Source organism: Borostomias antarcticus (assembly GCF_949987555.1).
Source record: "Borostomias antarcticus genome assembly, chromosome: 1".
Lineage (NCBI taxonomy): Eukaryota > Metazoa > Chordata > Actinopteri > Stomiiformes > Stomiidae > Borostomias > Borostomias antarcticus.
The window spans coordinates 34,181,909-34,202,971 of record NC_140234.1 but is presented as its reverse complement, the minus strand read 5'-3'; the positions used below and the strand labels follow the sequence as shown (position 1 = coordinate 34,202,971).

The following is a 21,063-nucleotide window of genomic DNA, read 5'->3' as shown; positions in this document are numbered from 1 at the left end:
CACGGCCCTTCTAACTAATTGAAACAAGCTGCTCTGTGGCCTTTTCCAGGGCAGGTGACAGTTCTGCAGCCCCCGTTTCATCTGAAGAGACTGAAGAGATTCACCTGAACGCTCCATCTCCGCGGTTTCCAGGGTCGCTGCTGGAGCCACAGAGGAGAACAGAGACAGTGAATAAAATAGTATTCTTAGAGGCCAGAGACAAATTGGTTGTAATATAGCTTTTCCCATGTACCGCTACCCTGTACAGTTGTTTTATGTTGTTTCCTCAGAATAGATCTTATGGGAGGTGTATTTCCTAACCTTATTGATTCTGTCGGGAGAACCAACTCTCCCAAAAGCTCTTGAGACCAAACAACTCTAAAATATGTGCCTTTCAATAAGGTCAAATAATTACTCTATGTTCAGCACTCAGCTGGTAATTGCGAGCAGGGACCCGGCGGCTGAGAACCATGTGTTATTGGTCACCATTTATTCTCGTTTTATGCACAACACACTAAGGGCCCTATTTTGGTGCCGGTGGGAAGTGGCGTTATGACAAAGAGCTGGCGAATTGCCAGTGTTGCGTGTCGCAAACTGAATATTTCCTTGCCAATGGTGCCCTTTGTTTGTGAATGCTCCCACATTGAGGCAAATGTCTAATTGTCCAATCCGTAGGTAGCTGCAACCTGTAACCAGTTAAGGTAAAAAAGTGTTTAAACTGATAGCTTGTGGTTCTTCAGTGCACAGACATTAAAGACTGAAGCCAGTGCCATCCATCTACCGTTGGCAGCGGGATACACCCATTAAAAAGACGCAAACATAGCACTGAAAAAGTGATTTTTTCATAATATGGGACCTTTAAAGGGCCACCGTCCTCATTTTGTTACCAACATGTTCTGATTCACCACATTAGTGCCCTAAGAGTGTGTACTGCAGCCTTGAACGAGAGCAAGTGGTGGGCTCATTAACCTGACATGTCTCCCTCCCTTCCTTCCTCCCTCCACCAGGCCTGTCTGTCTCCCTCCCTAGCCTCCCTCCACCAGGCCTGTCTCCCTCCCTCCCTCCCTCCCTCCCTCCCTCCCTCCCTCCCTCCCTCCCTCCCTCCCTCCCTCCCTCCCTCCCTCCACCAGGCCTGTCTCCCTCCCTCCCTCCACCAGGCCTGTCTCCCTCCCTCCCTCCACCAGGCCTGTCTCCCTCCCTCCCTCAGGCCTGTCTCCCTCCCTCCCTCCACCAGGCCTGTCTCCCTCCCTCCCTCCACCAGGCCTGTCTCCCTCCCTCCCTCCCTCCACCAGGCCTGTCTCCCTCCCTCATTCCCTCCACCAGGCCTGTCTCCCTCCCTCATTCCCTCCACCAGGCCTGTCTCCCTCCCTCCCTCCACCAGGCCTGTCTCCCTCCCTCCCTCCACCAGGCCTGTCTAAGACTGTTCGGAGGCACAGAGATGCCTTTTGAAGTTAATGAAGCATCACCGCACGCTCTTGCCTACACCACCGGGTCATTATGCAGGGCCAACGGCACGAGTGCACATGGACGAACCGAGAGGCAGAGCGGCTGCCCCCCCCCCACCCCGTTAACGGAGGCTTTCGTCACAGACCGGTCGGCACTGAAACTGCTGCTACCACAATTTTTTTTTAAATATATATTTTTAAAGACTTGACATATGGCACACAGCTCCAGGCCACCTCCACACTGTTCCATGAAGAAAGGCCTCTCTCGCACACAGGTGAGGCGAGCCTTGCTGGTGCTGTTAAACAATGATGAGAGAATTATGCTGACAGTCGCCAGCCTGGAGGGTTGGGGGGTGGGTATTTCACAGCATCAGCGAAGGTGAGCAGACGAGGACGGCGCTTTGCGAGAGAAGACGCCGCTCTCTCCTCCTCTTAACTTGGCACCGTTGCTATGGAAACCGGTCATGATCTTCCAGGACTTGTGCCAGGACCCGGTGGGAATCAGAGAGGGAGCCCTAAGATGGCCATTCTGGTGGGTGACAGGGCCCCCCGCCTGTCTCTAAGTGCCTGGGGCCGGTTGCACAAAACACCTTAAGTTAATATTTCTGTTCTGACTTAAGGTTTCCTTGAAATAAAATATGTTGCACAAACACCTTTAAGTATTCCCCTTATTGTTTCCTTAAGATGTCCCTCAAGTATTTAAAGGTGCTCTGTTCGATTTACTGCACTTTTTGTAAAAAAAATAATAATAAAGAAATCCAATATATGTAATAAATAGGTCCAGGGGAGTCATAACTATCTGTACAGAAAATATAGCCAATGGTGTAGTGCCTTTAAAATGGAAATTAACCCTTAAGGGTCATACTTAAGGGGAAAACTTAAGATGTTTTGTGCAACCGGACCCTGGTTCGTACTGTTGTGGAACTAATGGAGTGTACAGCGGGTGAGCCGCGATGTCTTTTGTGGTGAAAATGAATGGGACACAATACCTGGCAGGGCTATTGTGTTGAAGGGCCACTATATATAACAGCAATGGCGGGGCACACCTAAAAGAGCAGACTGTAGATATGGGCTACTAGTAAGAAGCCGGTACTCCACAATACGTCCCTGAATGGCCTTAGCTGAATAAGAAGGCGCTTGTCCTGCATCACGGCTCAACGTCATCAACAGGATGTTGTGAGGTGGACGGGAAGGGGGAGTAACACCTCCCTCTTCACGACCTCTGGAATCAATTACCATGTTTCTGCCAACGACTGAAGCCAACCCAGAGGTCACGTTCATTAGCTAACGTTGGCGAGCCACCCCTGACATCATGTTAATTATTGTTACTACAGTAACACTACGGACAGCGTGACAGCCTCGATCAATATGAAGACCGGACACGGAGGTGTCAGCCTTGGTACACAAAGTCTGTCATGGTGTTTGTTCACATGGTCTGTATAGTACAGTATCTTGCCACAGCTAACAGTCTGCAGTCATTCACAGTCAGAGAATACAGAGATTAAGATTGCTGTACACAATGGAAGATGACTCTTAAATGAATAATTTAAACCTTGAATGATCCTATCTGAATTCTCCTATTCTCAAATAGTCAGACAAGATTGTCTCTCCTCTCAGCAACAAAACATCCCGCAGGGATGACTAAAATGCTACAACCAAAAATGTTCACTTCACATTCAATTTATGTTTAATATGCCAATAACACAAGCGCCATGGGAATGAAGTTAATGAACTCAAGCAAACTACTGTATAAGAAAACGATAAGTAGACCTCGCTGCGATTTTTGAGACAAACATTACACAGGACCCTGTACAAAATAGCATTTCCTTAATACCGAAGCAGTGCCAGTGATTTCTTGCCTCAAGCTTGCGTCTGAGCTTCCCGGCTCAATAAGTAAACGGCCCTTTTGTTCCTTTCCCGTTTTAATCATCAACGTTTCTGTTCTGGCTCCGCTCTCCGGCGGGGCCCGCTCCTCTCGGGGCCGACCGCGGCGTCACCGCCCGCCTCTCAGAGCCTCTCACTCTGAGGTTCTGAGAGGAACGGCGCCACAGACGGAGAAGAGAGGCAGAGAGGCCGAGCGTGCAGCCCGACGGCGCCGTGAGGCGCAGCCGCCAAGAGCATGCCGAGCGCAGCGGCCTCGGGCTGCGTTCATGCGGCAGATTTTGCAGGCTGCCAAAAAACGCGAAGCGCGCGCCGCACTGTCCCCGGCCGACACCATTCGTTGCCAAGCGACAGGAACATGACAATCATAGGGCACTTCCTCTGCGGAAAAGTTACAATACTTTCACAATTTTATTTCGATAAAACGCAAAAGGTTCCGAGCGCGCTGCTCCATAGACAACAATGAAAAGCGAGGCGCAAACAAAATCTGCCGTGGGAACACACCCTCAGACCAGGACACGTGCAAAGCAGTGCGAGTTAGAACCACCCCAGCAGCAGAAGAAACCAAGCAGAGGAGAGTCTCCCCGGTCCGACTGAAGAAAAACTGTGACAGTCTCCCCCAGCCCCGCCCCTCCCCCCATACACACAGATGGTACCAATAGAGACGGTCTCCACATCCACACAGCATGGGGAGATCTGGGACATAATGAAAGTGAGAGCTTTGATTGCAAGAATGCCTTTTCCCTTAAAGTAGGGGAGCCCAAAGGGGCCGCGGCGGAGCGTGCGTGCCAACAATTAAAATGGAAGGCAGGGGAACTGGATCTGTTTTATTCACCGTTTAAGTTCCCCTCCTGGAACACCAGGGGAAAGACGAAACGCAAGCTGCGAAAAGGCTAAGGCTGTTCTGAGTGCGTGTGGTGAAAAGCTATGATCAATACAGCACCCTGTCCGCCCTCCCCCCTCCCCTCATGTCCTTGATGTTATTTTGGGTGGAGATGACAAAGCTGCTTTATCCCGCTGCACATGCGCCTGGGTGGGGGAGCGTCTCTGTGATGTGACGAGGGGCAGACGGCGCCCTCCTGCTCTATCCTCTCACGCAGTGCGGCAGGCGGCTTCCCAGAGCAGGCGCACAGTCGGACCCCCGCGTCCGCAGCGCACGGCCAGGCGCAGCGCAAACACCTGGACTGCTTGTGTGTGTGTGTGTGTGTGTGTGTGCGTGTGTGTGTGTGCGCTCTGATGCAATGCGGAGCAGTTAGTCAGCCAATGCCTCGGTCACATTTCCAGAACCCCTTTTGCACAGACACATGCGATTCCAGAGTTATGGAGAATGCAAACCCAAACGCCCGGAACAGAAAGAGAGAGAGAGAGAGAGGAGAGAGAGAGAGAGAGCGAGAGAGAGAGAGAGAGGCGGCGGCCAGGTAACCTACCTGTGATGTTGACTTCCACAATGCCAGAGCGGGTCCCGATGCCGTTGGTGGCGTCGCACACGTACGTGCCAGCCAGGTCATAGGTCACGGGCCCTTTGAAGAACAGGGAGTTGTTCTTGATCTCCACGTTGTTGGGCAGGGAGCCGTTCAGGCTGGGAAGAGGAGGGAGGCAATATTAAATCCCCCGTACAAGGACAGAAATAACCCCAACAACTCAATAACAAGCACCTCTCCCGAGTCTGGTGTAGCAATTCAGACATCATGGAAAAACCAATCTCCGGAGCAAACACACTCCTGGACAGGACAGGGGCGGCGGCGGACACGGAAACCCAGAATATCTGGTGGCCCATCATCCATCAAGTCAAAACAAAGTTATGAATGTAGAGGCAGACGACAGGCCGGGACAGGACCTACAGAGTGCACGCCCCCAGGATACCCTGGAGGTTGGACAGGGGGGAAAGGAAAAACAAAACAGAAAAACTTCCCCGGGCTGAGCTCATGTGGCTGAACTGTCAGGGAGACCAGCTGATCAAGACATAAACGCTGGATCTATCAAAACGTCAGGAAAACCTTGGCCCCGGTCAGAAATGCTCGTCCGCTTCCGTCTCCCCGATGTCTCTCCATAACAACAACACATGCACACGCAAATACACACACACACACACACACACACACACACACACACACACACAGACACACACACACACACACTGAGGTCACGGCTCTCTAACACCCCGATACCAGACATGCTCTCCACACGCGGGGCTATTTACGACACCTCTGGGGCCTTTCGAAACTGTTAGAATGAAACACCTGAGATGCCAGTTGAGCCGGTCGCATTCCCGTCGACCATCGGTTCGCTCATCCGGCACAGGGGGCGGTTTCATGCCGTCTGCTGTGTGCCCCGCTAGAGAGTGTATGAGAAGGGTAGGACCGGGACTCATCACACCCGATGCCTCCCCGGCACCGCAACAGTGAGTTACTGAGTGGCAGCGTTTCTTACGTCGCAGCTGCTTATGTTTAAGGCCCCGTGATCATCAGCTCTCAGTTTCTGTAAACAAACTGAACACGGCAAACATTTCCCCTGCTGAACCTCACGGCCTGTTCTCAATCTGAGGAGATGGCTGTAATCTGGCAGCGTGTGCCAGAGCATTAAATACAATGAAACGCTCCGTTTAGCACAGCCAGAGAACAGCGGAAATGACATTACACAGAGCTGACAAAATCAGGTCAGGATTCTACCAACGGCCCCCTCGTCAAGCAGTCCAGCCCTGCCAAATGGATACTGGAAGTGGCTCTTCCATGTTAGTGCCATTTGCATAATTAATGACTGTTAAAAGGTCAGTTCAAATCTCATTGTTTCCCAACAACAACATAAACCTTTCACGACCAATTGAGTGACGGAGAGCAATGTTGTGATTACAATGTGGCTGTGAGCGCTTTACCCTGATGAAGGCAGCATAGCTACAGAAACGCTGGTTTGTGTCTTAAATATTTTGCATCAGAGCTTTTCGTGTAGAGCAACCCCATTTATTTTAAATTACAGTGAACATAACTGGCAAATGCTAAATGGACTGCGCTTAAATAGCGCTTTTATCCAAAAAGTTACCTTATCCAAAAAGTCCTCTCATTCACCCATACACACACACATTCACACACCAACGGTGGCAGCTGCCATGCAAGATGCTAGCCTGATTCTTCTTCTTCATATGGGTTGGTTGTTATTGTCCTATCCCCCCAGGCTCAGGTGTTTGCCTCCCACTCCGCTTGCCAGGTGTTGTCTACCCATCCTGCCTCGCTGATGTTAAGATCTCTGCTTTGCTGCAAGAGATCTCGTGCAGCAGGCACTAAAGGGTGTCTCGACTTGAGACGCCGGGGGGGCTCTGCTGTTGCAGGGAGACTGTCGTGGAGCAGGTGGTTAAGCTCCATGTCCCGGCAGGCGAGACGTGCTGTGGTTCCTGTGCGGCGGAGGCCAGCGGGCTGGATGCTTGCAAGGATGGGAAGGTTGTCCACAGGAGTGGGACGCAGGCATCCTGTCACGATGCGCAATGCTTCGTTGATAGGCGGGTCGATGAGGCGGGTGTGAGCGCTGTGACACCAAACCAGTGTGCAATATTTAATGGTCAAGTAGACCAGGACTAGGGCTGCCATACGCAGTGTTTTTGCGCTGGCGCCCCAGCCTGATCAGACCAGTAACCGCCACACAAGCTGTTAACTTCTTGCGCAGTGACTCGAGGTGTTGGCGGAACGTGAGCGACCAGTCCAATGTCACGCCGAGATCGGTTGGTTCGGCGCTGCATGGCAGGAGTGTTCCATCGATGTCCACTTGGAGCTCACGTTTGGCTTCCTTGTTGTTAAAGGAGTAGTAAAGGAAAAATGCATGTTTAGCCCTGTTTTAAGGTTACTTATGATCATATACAATGGTTCAGATCAAAACGTTGACAAAACTAGCACTTTTGAGAAAGTCTGATAATTGCTCTACCACCGTTTTGGTCGTACAATGGATGTGGGTGGGCACCTTGAAAAACATTCAAAAAACATGTTAAACTCTCAATTTCAAAGACAAGAAACTCACCGAGGTGTTAGTTGGCGTTCTGACATATAATTTGCCATAAAGTAAGATTCTAGTTCATTTGGAAAGGCTTTTAAAAAAAATATTTAGCATAGAACTATTTAATCGCAGCACATACATGTGTAAACGTCCGCAAACTAGGTAGCCTAGCAACATAAACAATAACAATAGCTACCGTAAGTAGTTCCGCTTCCTGAATCCCCTCTGCGGATTGATCTACACATCTATGTCGCTTCAATACAAGTCAATGGATTTCATAAAATGATCAATAAAACCCTACAGGATTCTTACTTTGCGGTGAATTTGATGTCAGAACACCAACGGACACCAATTACCCCCTTGGTGAGATTATTGTCTTTGAAATCGAGAGTTTAACATGTTTTTGAATGATTTTTCAAGGTGCCCACCCACATCCATTGAATGACTTAAACGGTGGTAGAGCAATTATCAGACTTTCTCAAAAGTGCTAGTTTTGTCAACGTTTTGATCTGAACCATTGTATATGATCATAAGTAACCTTAAAACAGGGCTAAACATGCATTTTCCCTTTACTACTCCTTTAAAGGGGAACAGAAATAGCCAACTAAGAACTGATCACGTGTTGTTCCTCATATTTAAAGAGAACTAGTAAATTCATTACTCCCCAAAAAACAGATAAAACCCCAAAATAAATCACATTTCCAACATTGATATTTACGTTTCTAGCTGTCTAGTGCCGCCATCTTTAAATTCCACGTCACACTACGTCACTGGTATGGTGAAACCGGCGGCGCGTTTAAAGCAAACAAGAATATAACTAGCTAGCTAGTTGTAAAGTAGCCTAAAAATGAGCGATTCAGACGACCAGGAGAGAGAAATCGTGGTGCCTTTAAACCCCATAGCGTATGCCTATGAGCCTGTGCGAGAAACACCAATCGTGCAGTTTGCAGAGGAAGAAGCTGAGGAACAAGTGGTGGTTGTTCGGGGTCAGGAGCGGGTCGGCCGCAACGACTGGTGCAGCTGTGGGTGTTGCATCCCAATGCCGACCGCGGTGGAGTGTATTTGCTGCCAGGAGGCAAACTTGGACGATTTTGTGGTTGAAGGCCAGTGCATTACCTTGAAGAGGACTTTCCAGATGTTATGTGGGGAGAGAGATGTACTGGAGGTGGCTATGCTGTCCCTGAAGGACATCAGGGCTGAGACGCTGGAGCGTCCCATAAATAGCAGGTAAGGTTAATGGATTATGGAAGGTAGCTAACGTTAGCCAGCCCAGGTAGCCACGTTGTGTCAGAAACGCACGCTAATCATCATTATAATCGAGACACCCTAGGTGTGCAGGAGCCCCCCTGTTTTATCACGAATATAGTGGATGATTCGTGCTCTTTCAGACTGTAGAAGTTATGTTAGCTAACTTGCAGTAAGTAGGCTAATTCTTCTGAATGTTTCTGACTTTCACAACTCTACTGTAGGCTGCCGTAACGTTAGATTACACGAGTTAATTTAGCGGTGTCAAAGATGGGCTATAACTCAAGGAAAGTTAACAGACCGACCGTCTTTCATCTGTTTGTAGTCTGTTGTATTTTGTTATTTGCATAGTTTTTGGCCATTCATTTAGGCTATTATTACCTAGGCGACTAAGCCTTGTTGTAGCCTATCATTACTGTAGGCTAGTTTTTTTATTTTTTATTCTGGACATCAATGCAAATGCATGAGGCAATTCTCAATGTTCAGTCGAGTTTAAATAAAGGTAGCCCAAATAACATTTTGCATACTTTTTTCAGACTCTTCAGGTTGACAGCCTACAGACAGTTCACTCTTTGGACGAGAGGGCATTTGGGGAAAAGATACCGGATTCCAATCCCATCCTGCGCTGTGGCTTTCATCAGGAATTTGTTCCCCTCTCCTGAATACCATGGATTTGAATATGCTTGTGATGAATTTGAAATATAATATGCCATTGCCAACAGTGTCATTGTCTGTTTCAATTCATTTTTTGTCTTTATCTGCTCGTATCCCTGGCTCTCGTCTGCCATGTCGATTGCTGTAGTATATGCTTAGGCTATGCTTTGTTTAGAATATGCTAATAATAATAATAATAATAATACGCCTTACACATACATATGATTATGGAAGTATGAATGAGTATGAGTGAATTTTGTACTAGAGTCGTCATGTAGCCTGCTTATATTATCACACTATTTATGATACCTTGCAAATTGAAAACCGGTATGAAAGTAATTTAAAGTAATGCAATTATGTTCCAATACTCAAATAGCCTACCCCAACGTTTTCAGAAAACTGAGTTTGTGTTCCACCTCTAAAAATGATCTATTAGCCTACACATAAGCGCTGCGCAGTCACCCACCCCATCTGCGTGCGTGAGTGTGATACAGTTGGAAAGCGACAGTTGAAAGTGAAGTTTCCTGTTGTGTCCGATGAAACAAATCATTCGACTTGATCGGCGAGATACCATCCAACGTGGTCCGGTGTCGACACGATACAGCATAGCCTATATCAAGTACTATGTAGCCTAGCCTACATCCTCATCTCCTGGTGGTCCCCCCACTCTTAATCCTACCTCCTGTATGAGTTACAGTACCTAAGTATCCTTGATTGTGTAAATATGTGTAAATTCATAATGTATATCGTTTGTATAATTATGCCTTTACTGTGAGATGTCTGTCTTTGTTGATTGTGTTGTTCATAATGTGCAGGGCCAATGCATTGCAATTAAATTCAGTAAATCTCCAGACTTACATTTGGTCCTCCCTGGTGAGAAAAGGTAGGATTGATATTTATGGAATTAAATAGAATATTTTAAAGAAATTTCGAATTATTCATAATGTTGTTTTATGATTACTGTATTGTAAGTGTAACCCACATTTTATCTTGGAACAGCCCAATGCATTAGACTAGGTAAACTGGTTTGATGTTTGAGATTACACCTGGATAAATTAACGATGCCAGTGGTGTATTGGGAGAGGGGTTGCTTGGAAATATGAGTGACTCATACTTGACACCTGAAACCTTTCAATGTCAATGTTGTAGTTTTTAAAAACGTACATTTGGTCGTAGTTTGGGGGGGGCGGGGGTTATTACTATGTAAGTAGGCTATTCATGATTCAACATATTTATTTTTTCGCTGGAAAAAGCCAGGCCAGCCCTAAACGCACGCGCCCTGTCTACGTGTCTGTAGTTTCTGCAAACCGTGCGGGATTAACCATTGTTTGTTTTTTTTACTATGGGAATAACTCGGACTCGGTAATCTCGGATAAAAGTATAGAAGCAAATCCCCCAAAATATTACTCTCACACTTTGGATTAATTTATTCGAAATTAAGGTAAGACCATATGTTTGCTATCTAGAGCTCTACCTTGTTCCAGAAAATGTGTGATAAACTGTTGTGCCTCGTGTGGCATGTTGTTGTTGTGAAGTAGCCTAATTGTGGTTGTTATTAACGATTACCCTTGGTGTCCAAGTTATAGCCTAACGTTATGGGTAGCCTAGTTGATCTATTCGGCTTCCATCCATGAAATGTAGGCCATATAAGACCATTATTGAAACTTGTAAAGTGGGGGCCACTAGATAGCCTAATCACTGACTGGCTTGTTAATTAGGGTTATCTAGAGACTGGACCAAAATACCAAGAGAAAGAACGTATTTCGAGTTTAATTGCTATGCAGGCTGGAAACGGTGTGCGTGTCTGGCTGTGTGTGCATTTGCGATGTTGAAACTGGACTGGTAGCCTAACGTTAGATCTCGGCAGCCTGGCTACTTGAAAAGTAGATCTTGGTTCAAAAAAGTTTGAGGCTTGATTAGCTTGTGACTCGTAGGCCCTATTCAGTTTATTTCAGCAAGCTGCAACTGCTAAACCTACCAGTCTGTCCTCTGCCTGACTTGCGCGTTTGAGCGCTCTTTCTCTGCGGCTCACGCACGACTGGCCCTGGCTCTGGGTTGGTCTGTCTGTTGTCCCTACGCTGTAGCCCGAAAAATCAAAAATAGTTGGCGTTGCCTCTGGCTTCAGTCGTCTGGTTCTTATTTTCTCAATTTTCCCTGTCTTGTCGAATTGGTAGCTCTCCACATAGTCCGTTGGCAAGAAATGATCGCTGCAGACCCTGAATTCCGGCGCAGTTGGCGGGCTAGCTCGTTTCAGAGCTGCTAGCCAGCCTTGCAGGACAGCTTTCCTTTTCAAAGGCAATCGGTGGTAGTGTGTCTCCAGACCGGCTGATGTAGTTCTGTAGAACTCGTTACTACAGCCTGGAGCAATACAATAAACTCCCCCCGTAGATCTTTTAGCAGAAGTCGAAGCCATGTCAGTGTGTACAGTAGCTAGCATTACAGTAGGCTAGTGTACAGGAGCTAGCTATAACCATACCAGTGACGTCACGTTCAAAAGGGCTGCGCCCTAGTAACAAAACAACAAACTCGTATCACAGTTTTCTCATTTATAGCTAATTTGGCAGTTTTGAGTATTGGACCATGTATATGACTAATAAAACATCTGTTATGTCGCCTTCACTTCCTATATCATTTCCACTCCTCTTTAAGGTGGAAGGCAGCCGACACCTTCTTTGCCTCACTGAGCTTCAATCTCCATTTACGGAGGTATGCCGCTAGTGTCTGCATGTCCTGGCTCAAGGTCTCCTCCACTGCCAGTCTCCAGCTGAGTACACCAGCGCAAGGGGTCGTCTGGGTAGGCATCCTGGAGACTGTGATCAGCAGATCATAGATGTAGATGTTATAAAGGAGGGGGGGAAGGACAGATCCCTGGGGGACGCCGTTCTTAAAGTCGCACCGAAATGAAAAAAGCATTCTGTCCCATTTTGGTTCACATAATTGGTAATAGTGTTCACCTATTCAACGATGTACAGTATGCCAAAAAAATTAAAAAATTCGCTTTTTGTTGTAATCTTATATCAAAGTATATAATTTCTTACTTCCTGGAAAACGGTAGGTCACGTGCGATTACGACACCTTAGATTTTAGGCCAATAAGCTCACGACATCCACCCGTCAATCAACGCTATCCTGCTATCGAATCTGTTTAAAGTTCTTAAAACCTGCCCACTTGTGATTGTTCCAATCAAATTCCTCTAAACATTATGTCCAACCCCCATAGCTTGTGTACATGCTGGAGGGCAGTAGTGAACTCCTCCAGTGTGAATTCACTGTAGATGTTACCGCCGCTAGGAGTTGTGGCCTTCCAGAGGTCAGACACTTCTTTTGCCATGAGACGTGACGATTCCCGGTCTTTGCCCTCCTATGTCCCACTTTTCACAACTTGTGATGCGATTTTGTTTGCAGAGATGGGGCAGTGACAGGGGGAGTGTCTAGACCTACCAGTGAGGTTGTTAAGGATGTTCCATGCCTTGCGGCTGGAGTGTGAGAAGTCGATGGAGTTAATGCGCTCATCTCCTTCGGCTGACTCTAGACAGCAGGGCTGAGGCAAGTCTGTCTGACTTGGGACCCGGAGGAAAGCCCAGTGGCCACTTTCACCAGTATTCCGCATAGTTCCCGGTACACCTCGTCCACATTGTTGGTGTAAGGTGGTGGGAGGCACCTCGTGGATCTATAGGTAAGGAGGCAGTAGCGTTTCCAGTTGACCTTTCGGAAGTTCCATCGCTTCACCGGCTCACTCGGGACAAGGTCCACATAGTTATCAGCGATGGGTGGGACCGCGGGAACTTTCCTAACACGCGTCTATCAGGGAGCTGGTTATCAACACCGACGCTCACGAATGCCAAGTCAGGATTTGTCCCAGTTTTCCAGCGACCAGAGACAAAGCTGGCTGCGCCCTTGGGATCGTACAACAGGGCCAGGCTGTTGTTAGCTGCCCAAGCAGCCAGGTTTTCTCCGTCAGATTTATTGGTGCTGTACCCTTAATCCTCGTGCTGGCAATTGAAGTCGCCAGCATAGAGGCAGGGGTGGGGGAAGACTGGGAGATACACTAGTGTGATTCGCGAGGGCGGAGGCTTGTAGACGTTGACGATTTTAAAGCCGACAACGTCCACGCACAACCACTCTATCTCCGAGCCAGTTGGGGATTGGTCGACGAGAGTCCATTTCAACCTTTGATGGACGAACGTAGCACGGCCATGCTTCCTGCTTAGGATAGACCCAGCTAGAGTGAAAGTTGGGAGAACTAGCTTATCTGCAGTTAGGCAGTGGGTCTCCTGGAGGAGGATGACGAGGGCCTTGGTGGTGCAGGCCAGGTGCTCGATGACGTCAATTTTACTGGGGGTGAGCCCTTTGGTGTTCAGCTGCAGAATTCTGGGTTGGGAGCAAGCTCCGCCGACTGCTCTCCCCGCCTGTGGCAGCCGAACACCAGCCCGGGTGGTGGCCCTCAGTTCGCAGACTTTGCTTCGCTTGTGGTGGTTAATCGCAGCTACTTACGGGGGGCACCACGAGAAGGTGTCTGCTTCGCCCCTTCTGGTAGCTGTGCGTATGTGTTGCTGTAGCTGTGTTATGCGTGTCTGTGTGTGTGTCCGCGCGTGTGGGTTTGTGAGTATGTGTGTTTAGGTAGCTTTGCTCTTGAGTATGTGTGTACAGTATGTACAGTATGTGTGTGTGTGTGTTAAGGTGGCTGAGTTTATGTGTTTAAGTGGCTGTGCCGTGTGCGTGTGTAGGTGTGTGTGCATGTGTGTGTGATTTTGTGTTTTTTTTTTTTTGTGTGTGTGTGAGTTTGTGATTTTGTTTCTGTTGAGGTAGCTGTGTGTGTGCGTGTGTGCACGTGTGCTGCTGTAGCTGTGCTGTCAGTGTGTGTGTGTTTGTGTGTGTGTGTGTGTGCGCGTGTGTGTGCTGTTGGTGAATTGAAAAGGCGCTTACATTTTTATATTACAGTGTGTGTGTGTGTGTGTGTGTGTGTGTGTGTGTGTATGTGTGTGCGTGCATGCGCGCGTATGTGTATGTGCGTGTGTGTGTCCAGTGCGTGCATGTGTGTGTCCAGGGTTGTCCATTCCGGACGGTTCCTCCCTATCCTCTTGCTGACCTCCCGAGAGGGGCCCAGGGGGAAACTTCACAACACATTTGGCATCCCGTTTCCACAGCTGCAATGGCCGTCCCCTTCTATCTGTCAGCAGGGCGCCCTCATCTTTCTACATCACTGTCTCTTCCTCTCTCTCCCTCCCTCCCTCTCCTCTCTGGTTCTCTCCATCACCACACAGGTGTGTTCTCCATAGCTGGTCTAATAGCTCAGAGCTCTAATTTGCTACCTGTGTGACTGTGAGTACTCCTGTGAGTACAAGAGTGCAAATTACAGAGTGCAAATTACAAAGTCAAATAATGACATGATAATGTGCGAGCTGCAATGTCCTGTGAGTGTAAACAGCGCTGAACCTTTGAAGCCCTTTTTCTCTGATTAGTGATTTCCGGTGTACCAAGATTCACAGAAGCATATATATTCTTCAAATATTTTCAAAATTCAATGTATTGTTTGAGACATCATTTGAAAGCGTACAGTCTACACTTTCCTAATCTGTAACAAACTGAAAAATGGCTGGGGACTAAATCACCAGCAGCTGTGACTGAATTGTCATTTTGTTTTGTTGGCTATTAATGTAGGGGCTAATACAAAATTAAAACAATGTCAATTGGTAGGCTATATAAGCCAGCCTTTAGCCAACTGGACAAGGCTGGAAAACGAGACCCAAAGATTTTTTTTTTTCTTTTCTGAGGACTATTTTGTAGTGCTCCCTGTTGACAGCACCTGATTAAATACATTTTGTCTGGGGGAAGAGGGGGCGGTGTATGGTGTTGTAAGTCACATCTTTAATGGATAACTGTCTTCTGTAAGTACACCCAAGTTGTGCACACTCCACATGTAATGGTGCCATATACAGTATGTGAATCGACAAGGGTTTCCACTCCATACATTTTCATGTGTTTTTTTGGGAATACTACTACTTGCGCTTTTTTCTTTTAATAATTCCATATAATTACAGGATCCGAGAGGGTCATTAATCCACACGCACGGTACACACAGGTGAGAGGCACTTTGTGTCTTGTGTTAACTGCTTACTTGTTTGAGAAGAGTGTCACGTTTTTTTTTGTGTGTTCTTATAGTGTTCATATTTTTAAGCTGCACCAGAATTCCTCTCTGGGGATAATAAAGATTAATTTAATTGAATTGCGGCACAAATCACCCTGGCACATTATCAGCACATGATTTGTTAATATTAGAGAATGATTCTCTTCCTACAGCTTTCCAGAGTGAAGTTCTGGACGGGTGGAGTAAAGGACACAATAGTTATCATTAGAGATGCAGCTTATTACGCAATACATGCCCCCTCTTTTCCAAAACAGCAGAAATCCCCCTCTTGACTTTCGAGACATTGAGTTGTTTCAAAACCTCATTAAGTAACATTCCATGTAACACCAACTGCAAGTAACAGTTTCAGTTTAGTTGTGATGACAGATCTTTTGCATGCTAGAAGCCTAAGTTGATATTTTTGGAAACCATAACAGTGCATGTTCATAGTGCCCAATGCAAACATTCTCAGTAATGTTTTATTTAATCAGTGTCGGCTATCCATTTATTTCCCTGCATCTCCTGTGAAAAACTGTTCCCTCCCTGCTCCTTCCCCTGATGGCAATAACGGATGAGCTTTGCTTTCTGACAGTCTCATGAGCAGCTCCACCTACTTTGAGGCTAACTTTGCGCGATACTGCCAAACACACCATTAGGTGGCACAGAAAAATGAATCCAAAACCCTCTAGTGCCTTAGCCTTTGACGATAGCACACATGGTTTTGTACGACCAAATTAGAGCTCTGGGTGTTTCTGAGCATCTGTACCAAGTCTCCTCTCCCTGGTTAAAACCCAGCAGGAAGCCTGTGGAGCTGTTAGAGGGGTGGGCAGTGCACAATGGACTATTAATCCACACACTCTCAGGCCCAGTGACACGCTTCCCTTCCCCCCCTTCACTGGCCAGTTACGGGACATTCATCATCTGGAGTCTGTGCTGGAGAGGAGGATGAGGGACAAACAGGTCTATTCTAGACAACCCCTCACATCCCCTCTACGATAAGCTATGGAAGATGGGGAGCACCTTCAGCCACAGGCTCATCCCACCCAGGTGCAGTACGGAACGGTTCAGGCGCTCCTTTGTGCCAGTGGCCATCAGACTGTATAACAGTGCCTGAGTGTTCCTGTGTGGTCCTGAGTGGTCCTGAGTGCTGTGAATGTGTGTATGTATGTATGTATATTTGAGTACTATTATACTATCTCTATATCATATAGACTGTATGATATCCTATATTTATGCATACTGTATATATTTATTTATTTTTCTTGTAATTTGTCTTGCAATCTAATTTAAACATTTATCACTCAATTTTCTTTAACACTGATATACAGAGGGAGATGGCGTGTGTCAAAAGAGCTTTGAAGCCGGATTTGTGTCGCTGACATTCCAGTAGAACACAACACCGGCGACACAATGAGAGTAGATTAGTGCTGCCAGCGGTTCAACATTTTAATTAGCGCTGCCAACAGCCCAACATTTGAATTGAGCTGCACGATGTCATGGTGAAAGATCCCTTGACTGTGTGTGTGGATGCCCTTTATGTGATTAGTCAGAGGGTCAGTGTTTGCCATTAATTACCTAGACTATGGCGGGCCGCCATAGTCTAATTTCTCCCACCATGGTCTCATAAATCAGTATTATTATAAATAATTATTTAGGCAACCGAAAGTATTTGACTTCTCATAATATAAATAAAACATTTCGAACGCTGTTGTGTTTTGTGCTGTGCAATAGGCTACTTCAAGCATCCATCACTCCGTCAGCCAGCCAGCCCCTCCCCGCGTGCTGTAGCCTACGCGCGCAGTAACTGACACTCGCGCTGGAGTTTCTCAGAAGCTGGAAGTGAAGAAGTATTTTGAGGACTCGTCGTTTGAGTTAACTTTAGTTACAGTATCCACTGTAGTTGTCCACTAGTCCAAACATAATTTAGCGTATGTAACGTTATATCTAGCTAGCTAATGTTAGCTAATTTTCCTGGCTAGCTAGACTAGATTATCAGCAAAAATAAGGGTTCCATGAACATTGAAGTGCTAGTATTTCGTGGTTGGTCATTTCTCCGTGTGAGAATAGTGAAGTGTGGCATGTGAGCGTGAGAATAGGCTGCCACCGCGCACACACACACAATCACTTCTCTCCTGCTTTCACTCATTTCTCATTTCACTTGTCAACCCTGTCTTCTTTCTTTATGACTGCTGTATGGGAGTCTCCCTTAGACTGTGACTACATATGTTACTTGTGATTCTGGAAATTGAATCTTTTAGAAAGGTAGATTTGTATTTGTTATCTTTGTCTTTGTAAAGACAGTGTGTGTGTATATACCATGCTTTTTTATGTAGAGTGAAACTTATATAGTTATAGTTAATGTGAAAATGCATGTAAATAGCTCAAGGTCAGGTTCCGAACATTAAAGTCCCGTCTCGTTTACCATGCTTTGTGGGTGTGACTTCTCTGCCAATGTCATCCCCTTTCATAACCAAATGTATGATTAAATTGTTATTCTAACTTCTTGATTTCGCTCTCCAAGTGCACGAGATGTGCATGCCTCCGGACCCCCTAGAGCAGGGGTCTCAAACTCAAATTGGCTTGGGGCCACTGCTGGTATCATCAACTCATAGGAGGGCCACTTCAATGTCAACTACTACTAACTATAAGAAAGTGCAATATTTCTGAAAATGTTATTTTTCATTTCCATAACTAGACTCACAAGTCAGTCTCTAAATGTTGTGAGACTATCCGATAACTAACATTTTCATCATACAAATTCAAACCGGTTTCTATACATTTTAATATATTTTAACAGTTAGTGCAAATCTTTTTTCCTTCTTTTTATTTTATCTTGAATAGCCTACATTTCTACTTTCTATTTTAGCTGCAAGATGCATCACTAATGTAAGCCTGCCTGGACCTGTACTTGCATTTATTAAAGTTTGTTTCCATTTCTTGCCAGACACTTGAATACATTTGTAGGCTACTATTCTATTTCTTGCCAGACACTTATCTTGAAAGACTGCTGAGGCGTTAGCCCTCTCAGCAGTGTGGCTCGTTTTTTCCTCTTGTCTCCCTATGACTCACACTGTTCTCCATGTTTAGAAATGAATAACGCATGCCATTATATTCCTTTAGAACGGCGAGTTTCTTGCATACCAGGCAGGTAGCATTTCCATTGAACTCCACAAAAAATACTACAATGTCCATCTTTCTTGAAACTATCTGTTCCTAACGTTAGTTAACCATGAAAACAGCCTCTCGGTGGCTAGCTGCATTCCGTTAGTTCATAGCGTGCAGATTGATTGCACATGTGAGTGCAGCGTTCACCTTGCGTGCTACGCATAATAACAGCATTTCGCCCCACGTTTGAATGATTTGAATTTCACATTTTAGGCCTGCCTGCCGGCGCCGTGTACAATAAATTATTTTGCGGCCCGGATTACATAATATTTCTGACATCATGTCGCGGGCCGGATGGAGGGGTTGGGCCGGCCGCAAATGGTCCGCAGGCCGGGAGTTTGAGACCCCTGCCCTAGAGGGTTGGAGGTCCACCCCCCATACTCTAACAAAATCCTGTGGTAAACACTGGAGGGTATAAACCTTTTATTTGCTGAACGGGGGCGACTTAAACAACATAGTTCATAGTTCTCCCCTCGCGCATGGCCATTTGTTTGCAGTGGTCACTGGCGTGAATCGGAGCACTGATAACAGCCCTCCGGTATGCTGGCCTAATCCACGGCTCCTGCTTCAACTCCTGGTTAAAAACCTCCTCTGAGCCTGTGACAAAGCCCTGCTTCCACACGCTCGTCTAACAGCCCTCTCTGTGCCCGCTCCACCTTCACGGGGGCTCGCCGGCTTCAAAGGGAGACGAAGGGACAAAGCTGGCTGGCAACCTAATACTTGCATTTGTCTCACGGTATCGGCGGCCATCTGACAGATACGGCTGTTTGCAGCTGGTTTAATAGGTCTGCTCCGCTCAGTCTCGTCTCCAAAGCGTATCTTAATTACATAATTTGTAAACAAACCGAGATACGGAGGAGCCGCTCTGAATCGGAAAAAAAAAGAAAAAGTCAGGGAGCATTTATCTTAAAAGTAGTTTTTAAAGCCAAGGCAGAGAGGGAGGACTTCTACACCACCAGCTGTCCATACAACAAACTACTAATCAGTATGTATTACAGGTTTGCCAGAGATAAACTAAATGATGTTTTGTAATGTTGGTCTGTAAGCTCTTCTTCTTATTATTATTATTTAGCTCTCTGTTTTTCAGTGTGTGTGTGTGTATGTGCGTGTGTTTGTGTGTGTACGCGTGTTTTTGTGTGTGTGTGTGTGAGAGAGAGAGAGAGAGATGGTTTTCGGGTTTTCCACTGTGCAAACGCCGAGTACAGTCAAGTCGAGTTGTTACTTTTTTTTGGATCACCTCCTTTGAGGTTCCAAGCGAGCTGAGAGGTGACGGGAAACACTGCAGACTACAGATTGGTCAGGCAAAGTGCAAAGGTAACTCAGCCACGTGTAGACACAGCGATCTCAAACGCAAATTCTCAATATCTGTGACCACGTAATGTTACGAGCTATAGAGCAGGCTTCAAGCATTTTCAATCTGGCTGAATCTTCTCCTCTCTTGTCTAATTAGTGGATCAGGAACAGCTGCAGCAACCGACCGGGTGAGCTACAGAGTTAAAAAACACATACGGGATGAAATTCAGACTGGTTGAAGACTGTGATAACGCTACACTGAAATAGAGAAATGTAACTCTTGTATGATAATAACCTCGCTGAATACGTCATTTCTATAATGTTTTGCTCATTAAGGGGAGTCAAAATGGTGTTTTTTCTTCCCAACTTCAATTTTCAGATTTTTTAATATTCTTCTACTACAGTATAACATGTATACTATCACTACATTAACAGATAAATGGCAAGACTTGATTAAAAACTGATATTTTTCAAATTGTTGTTCCTGTGAAATAAGCATATGAATTGATAATGCTTATCTTTATCTGACATTTTCTTAAAATTATGTTTTTTCAGTACCTGATATCACTCGGTACCTGCTATCTCAACTTCCAGGGCAGGTGCATTCACTAAACTTTACATACTGATTCTCAGATGTATTCTGCAAATATTTACAGCTGGAATTGTGAATATCTTGTTGTCTTTTCATTTTAGGTTGCATTTCTTGTCTAAACATTTTTAATGGGTGTATGCAGTCTTTTTTTTTTCAATATCTTTTGAAAATAAGCTTGTATTCACAAACCCAGCTGTAAATATTTAAGTTTTTAGTATATTGTGAAAACAAAAGTAAAACTTTAAGCCTGACTTTATCCATTGTTTAGATAGTAGGTACCGAAATATATGCAAATGTACGCATATTTAATGAGTTATTGCCTAATTTGCATACCTAAACTTTTTTTTGAGAGAGAAAGTGTAATACAAAAAACATTTCTCTTGATGTGAAGATTAAACTAAAAATTCATGAGGATATCTTTAAAGGGAAAAAACTGTATTCAACTGTAGTGTCTCCCCTTAAAGGACTATGCTCGTTTTTGACAACCTGGACCTTATTTACGACATATTATAAGAAGTTTGACTCACCCAGATCACTTTTGTGTTGTTCGGAGGCCTGTAGAAGAAATTTAAAATCCAGCGCGAGCCAGTATATCCATGTAATGGCGGCGCACGGGGCAAAGGGAATGCAGCTTCTCAAAATCCATTTTCGGCCGCTAAACGGTTGTTTTCATCAATCACATTGCATGAATCGACAGTTGATATT

General features: G+C 45.9%; 1 protein-coding gene across 1 annotated transcript in view; it reads right to left on the bottom strand.

Moving 5' to 3' along the window:
* nectin1b (nectin cell adhesion molecule 1b) overlaps positions 1 to 21,063 on the bottom strand; it is a gene marked incomplete at both ends in the record, with an annotated part of 110,713 nt that overhangs the window by 83,929 nt on the left and 5,721 nt on the right. The window contains 1 exon segment of the mRNA XM_084461343.1: positions 4,733 to 4,884. Within this exon segment, the coding sequence (XP_084317469.1) occupies positions 4,733 to 4,884 (152 nt within the window).